We start from the raw sequence: 6,912 nt of genomic DNA, 5'->3' as shown, positions 1-6,912 counted from the left end.
AAATTATTTTTTCTACAAATAGTATTCAATTAAAAATAATAACTTATAATCTATTATTATTAAAAATGAGATCGTTTAAATTTAGGGGTCTAAGGCACATGTTTTTCTTAAACACTATCGAGTCACCCCTGACTCAACCTTATTCATGCCTATATAAAAAGTAGTATATTTTCTTGAAAAGACATCTTAAGTATCCCATAAACTCTTCGGTATTCATAAAGATTAGGATCTTGAATATTCCTTAATGGTATTCATAAAGAGAAAGATTTCGAATATCAAGAAAACTCCTAAGATATTTATAAACATATCAAAGTATACCAAACTCTTCTTGATACTCAAGTAATTCAAGAAATCCACAAATCATTTATGAGGATCAAGTACAAATCTTCCTAATTCGAGAAATACATCACTAACGATCATAAGATAACGAACAAATCTTAAGGAAGAAGAATCAAAGGAGAAAATTGTACCAATGTTTATCAACACATATATGTTTCTTCATATTGTATTTATGATTGCAATTAAATTTTCATCATATTAAAATTTTTGGAAATAAATTGGCATGCCCATGAGATCAAATTCCCTCTTCATCTCATCTCTCGAAAATCAAATTTGCAAATATAAAGCTACAAAATCATAAAAGTGGGAGCTCCATACTTAAGTCTCGTCTTTGAGTTTCATCAAGTCTACACTCCGACAAGTTTTGAAGTAAGAGGGGTTTGTAGAAATCAAAATTTTGTCGGACTCTACAAGATGTGTTTAATTTCAATGGAGATTCTACAAGATGTGTTCAATTCCAATTAAGATTCGTGGAGGCTACTCTAGCGTAAATTCTAGCTCATGCATATAAGAAGTAATATACTTCCTTAAAATATCATTTCTGTTATGCGGAATTTGAGATAATACGAGAAAATATAAACGCTAAAAACAAGACAACAGATTTACGTGGTTCACCAATAAATTGGCTACGTCCACGGGAAGAGGGAGAGCAGTTTTATTAAGGAGAGGCAAGAACAGAATTACAGAATAGGGTTTGCCATAGCGTCTATATATAGTGCTAAGCTACGCCCTAACAGGCTTGGGCCCAACATACAGAATTGACAGATAATTAAGGGCCCAATACAATAACATTGTATACCGTCGGGCCGGGGGCGTCTCCGCCCCCCCGGACCCCCAGGCCAGGGGGCGCGTCGCCCCCCTGGACCCCCCGACTCGCTGACCGGGCAGCGAGACCCCCGTCCTTTCTGTATGTAACGGGTCCGATTCAAGGCATTCAACAATTTCGAATATACCATGAGCTCTTGTGTGTCCACAAAGATTAAAATCTTGAATATATCATAAACGCTTGAATATCATAAAATCAAGATCTTGAATATCTATAGAACTCTTCGGATATTCATAAATAGATCAAAATATCCAAACTCTTCTCAATAATCAAATACTTTAAGAAAATCCACAAATCCCTTTATTGAGATCAAGTCAAAGTTAACCTAATTCAAGAAATGCATCATTAAGGACCCTCCAAATACAAGAGAGAAGAATCAAATGAAAAAGAAAATTGCACCCGCTTTGTTTATCAATATATTATGTTTCTTCGTATTTTTTTTGTGATTGCAATTTATTTTTTCATCACATTAAAATTTGTTAACATAGAAATTTTGTGAGACTCTACAAGACGTATTCACTTCTAGTTGGGACGTCAAAATTTTGTAATACAAGATGAGTTCGATTTCAGTCAAAATTCGTGGAGGCTACTCCATCCAAAAAGCTAGCACATGCCTGTATAAAGAGTAATATATTCGTTTGAAGAAATATCTCGAAAAATTCATGGAATATTCAAAAAGAAAAACGTCACTAACAACCTTCGAATCACAGAGAAATCTAGGAGAGAAAATTCAAGGGATAAATAAATTTGCACTCACAAGATTTATCAATTATGTTTCTTTATATTTTATTAGTGATCACAAATTATTTTTTATCACTTCAAAATTTGTTTTATATAGATATATATATTATATTATTATTATTATTATTATCAATAATACATTTACGTAAGAACCCCTTAACATAATTCATTTACGCAAGATAGTCATTCGGTTAAGGGTCAGGAAAGTCCGTGACATGAGCTTCTAGAATACCACACCTTATTCGAACTTGCGCCCGAAGTCTTTGACCATAGCAAATACATCCATTACCTCAACTTTTTCAATTACATTAAAATAATAATTTCCCTTTGACATTGGTAAAAGAATATAAAATCTGTAATGTGATTTATCTAATTGATAAATTATTGTATTAAACAATTGCTAAATATTTTAAAATTTTATTAGATATTTTATTTTATTAAAATCGATTTATTTTCTCTAGTCTATATCAAGTGAACGGTTGACATTTGATTATCCTAAAGAAAAATATTTAAAAAATAAATTAAAAATTACTTTATATTATTATTCTTTCGATTTTCAAACTATTATATTAAAAAAATATAATTAAAAATCTAAAATTGAAGTTCTAATACCAATTCTCTTGACTTTTATATAATTCATTTACTTTAATATATGAAAAAAAGATTTAAATAACTTAGTTAATATTTTCTTCGTTCTTTTGAGTTATTAATTTTCTTTTCAAAATCAAACAATATGAAATTTAACTACATTTTAAAATATACTTTTTTCATTAATATAAAAAAGGATACCACTATAGCAATTCTCTATAATTTTCAAATATTTAAATTTTATTTATAAAATATCAAATTAATATTAATCTAATTTAACAAAAAGGGTATGAATTAGAGGGAGTCAAAAAATATGATAATAATTTGAAATAGAAAAATCATCAGTGCCATTCCTAATCTTCTCCCGCAAGGAAAAAAGAGAGGGGACCTGTTTTAATTTTTTAATAATTGTCAATACCTCAAAAGTGTCACCCTATAAAAGCCCGCAGTAGACGAACAAGTCATGTATGTTGTTCTACAAACTAAATCGAGTGTCCCCAATTCAGAAAGATTCTCCAATTAACATTTTAAACCATATACTATTATTTTGTTATTTAATATTATAAGAACAAGAACAAGTTTAGCATAGCAGGATTTGTGCATCAACCATATTGTTAAGGTCATCTTCCGCCATGAATAACCTTGAAAAAACAGAGATTGAGTCGATACAACTGCAGAGTTTGAAGGTAATTTCCGCCCTTGGCCGTGGAGCTAAAGGAGTGGTGTTTTTGGTTCAGAGGGAAGACGGTGAGTTGCTTGCTCTCAAAACTATTTTGAGAGATTCAATTGAGAAGAACAAAGCCAGTACGAACAACAGCGAATACAGAAGAATTTACCTCGAGCGTGACCTACTCAATTCATATCAGCATCCGCTTCTGCCTAAACTCAAAGGAGTTGTATCCACGGATAAGATTGTTGGATATGCCATTGATTACTGTCCTGGTGGTGATCTCAATTCTCTCCGGAAAAAACAAACTGAAAAAATGTTCTCAGACGATACTATAAGGTAATCAATCGATCACTCATTCTGCACATTGCAATACTGTTAGTCTTAAACAATAGATTGAACTGTTGTTTTGTTCATCAGATTCTACGCGGCGGAGTTAGTGTTGGCATTGGAGCATCTACATGGATCAGGGATTGTATACAGAGATTTAAAGCCAGAAAACGTGATGATTCAAGAGAACGGACATATAATGTTAATCGATTTCGATCTCTCTACAAAACTTGCACATAAATCTACTCCACAATCCCCGCAAATAGAAACAGCTAAACTATCGGTACAAACCGCGTCGAAGAGCAAAAAGAAAAACCGGTTCAACAAATTTCGCAACTCGGAAATCTCTCCAGACGATTCAATTCACTCAGCTCGACTGGCTCCTGTCGAATTCGATCCGATCGAGAAATCAAATTCATTCGTCGGAACGGAGGAGTATTTGTCTCCGGAGATCATTTTAGGTAACGGCCATGATTTCTCAGTCGACTGGTGGTGTTTAGGAGTAGTATTGTACGAGATGCTGTACGGAACGACGCCGTTTAGGGGCTCAAATCGAAAGGAAACATATTATCGTATACTTTCGAAATCGCCAGATTTAGTAGGTGAGGCGACGCCATTAAGAGACTTGATAAACAAGTTACTGGAAAAGGATCCGAAGCAGAGGGTTTCCGTGGATGAAATCAAAGGCCACGATTTTTTCAAATCCATGGACTGGAATTTGATTGTCCAACTTCCAAGGCCACCGTTTATTCCAGCGCCATATGATGAGGTAAAAGGGAATAAGGAAATTGATGTGGAGTTATTTGTAGAGGGAGTGTTCAAAGATGAACACTGCAAAATTAATTCGCAAGCTAACTATGGTGATGAAAGTAATGCCATCCAAGTTGATAAATTTTTCCTCTTTTGATTAATATTCTTATTCTTACCTTTGAGTACATATTTAAGTATATTTCTGCAACTACAGTATGTTGCAGCCCTTTATCTTCTTGATTCCATTTTTTAACACAATAATTTTAAGAATTAACTATTCATCGTACAAAAAATTCAGTTGGGTTGATCCCTTTATAGTGCAAGAAATCTTGATTTTGGTGAATATTTGACTTTTAGGCCCCTTTGATTTAACTTTTTTTTAACATGTCATTTGGAGTTTATGTATGGTTTATAATTTCAATTGTTCATTTAATTTTACCAAATAAATAAAAATCTATAAAATTACACAATAAATTACTACACAACTAATATAGTCCGTCTTCTTCATTCAATATAGATGAAAAAATATTTTTTATCAAAATAGAAAAAGGGTCTGATATACCTCTCAACTTTGTCATTTGGAGCTGATATACCCCTTGTTATGGAAATGGCTCATATATACCCCTATTTATAAACAAATGACTCACATATACCCTTTTCCTAACGGAAAATGAAAATAATAATAATTTTAATTTAATTTTTTCTTATTTTTTTCTAAAAAATATAATCCCATATGAGTAGAATTAATCCTCGTCAAACATATTTTTTTTTATTTTTTTATTTTAATGAATAATTTAGAATTATTATTTTTGATGATCAAATTTATTAAAGTTTCACTAATATTCTGGTAAAACTTATTATAGATGACTATTTTTTTCTTCGAATATAAAAATTAAATTACAATATAGACATAAAAAATAGTTTTAAATATTTTTTCTTTACACTAAGGTATGAAAGAAAAAAATTTAAGAATAAGAAACTCAAATAATTATAATAAAATAAGTCAAAAAAATAATTTATGTATGAAAAAAATTGAAATATACCTTGAACTTTGATAAAAGAATAATATATATCCCTAAATAAAAAAAATTTAAAAAAATAAAAGTAAAAAATATAAATTTAAAACTAATTTTTTCACTTCCGTTAAATGAAGGATATATGTGAGCTCATTTTGTAACGGCAGGGGTATATGTGAATCATTTGTATAACGGTAAGGGTATATATGAGCCACTTTCATAACGAGGGGTATATCAGCTCCAAATGACAAAGTTGAGGGGTATATCAGACCCTTTTCCCTATCAAAATTAAAGTAGTAGTAATTAATTTGGTTGATAAATAAATTTGATCAAAAAAATAATACATTTAATGAATATAAATGATAAAGTAGTAGTAATTAATTTGGTTGATAAATAAATTTGATAAAAAAAGATAATGAATTTTGATGAATATAAATGATTAAGTAAGAATTATTTTAAAGTCATAATAAATTTTATGTTAGTGAGAATAATAATTTTCAAAAGGTAATGATATGATCATAAATTTTATTTCTTCTCTGTCATTCTTTATCTTTCTCCTCTTCTTCTTCTTTTTATTTTTCTTTCCATTGAAACTTTCATTTAAATAACTTTCCTCAAATTAATTTTTGTCCATATTTCACTATTTTTTTTTCCAGAATCACGACGAGTAGAGGAACAAATGACCAAAAACTTGTATAAAATTATATTTTCAAGCAGAAATTTAAAATCTCTAAAATTACAGCAGCAAGAGTTCACCATTGATGGTCATTATAAAGCTTCAAATTTAGAATTCATTATTTGAACTTTACGAATTTATAGTTTGGATAGGTTATTCCTACAAATAATTGAAAATGACGTTTGGAGTTTCTATCTCAATTTTAACAAGGTTTGGTTATGTTTATACAATTGATTTTAGTAGAAATATTAGACTAAAACTTGAAAAATGTGAAGTTTACGAAACGGTATGGCAATGCATAAAAGTTGTATTAGACATGTTTCATAATTATATTAAACTTGTATTAAAATAATTTGAGTAACACATTTATAACATAGACATAATACATTTGCAATGCACATTGCAAACATCACTCTTTTTCTTAGTGATACAGATCAAAAAAATTATAAGATATATATATTACACGTTTTATTATGAATAGTACATTATAATAAATATTGCACACTTCACTTCTTTCTTAGTGATACCAACAAAAATAATTTAGGTAACATACTAATAATACATTTATAAGACACACACAATACATTTTAATACTTATTGCAGTGGTCACTCATTTTTTTAGTGATATAAATTAAAATAATTTACAAGACATATAATATAAATTTTGTTCGCGAACAATACAATTTAAATACATATTGCAAACATTACTCACATTCTTAGTGATACAAATCAAAATAATTTATAACACATATAATGCATGTTTTATTCATGAATAATATAAGTTTAATTCAGATTTTCAATCCTTCTTAATTCTCTCTTCTTATTCAACTTTAATACCATGTAATACACTTTTAATGCAAATTTAATTCATTTTGAGTTTATTGGTTGATTTGTTGCTATTGGATTACTTGTTCAATTCATTATTGATACAAGTTCAATTCACTTCTATAGATCAATATGGTCTTTTATTTGTTACGTC

The 6,912-nt window shown here is 29.6% G+C and overlaps 1 protein-coding gene across 1 annotated transcript; it reads left to right on the top strand.

Moving 5' to 3' along the window:
• The first annotated feature begins 2,957 nt into the window (after positions 1-2,957).
• On the top strand, positions 2,958-4,584 carry LOC107030613 (serine/threonine-protein kinase OXI1). The gene is made up of 2 exons (XM_015231879.2): positions 2,958-3,500; positions 3,582-4,584. Exons 1-2 carry the CDS (start codon positions 3,127-3,129, stop codon positions 4,396-4,398), a joined length of 1,191 nt encoding a protein of 396 aa, XP_015087365.1. The 5' UTR covers positions 2,958-3,126; the 3' UTR covers positions 4,399-4,584.
• The last annotated feature ends 2,328 nt before the right edge of the window (positions 4,585-6,912 follow it).

The sequence above is a fragment of the Solanum pennellii genome, chromosome 9 (genome assembly GCF_001406875.1).
Source record: "Solanum pennellii chromosome 9, SPENNV200".
NCBI classification, from domain to species: domain Eukaryota; kingdom Viridiplantae; phylum Streptophyta; class Magnoliopsida; order Solanales; family Solanaceae; genus Solanum; species Solanum pennellii.
The sequence above is the reverse complement of the archived record's forward strand: the minus strand, read 5'-3'. Positions and strand labels throughout refer to the sequence as shown.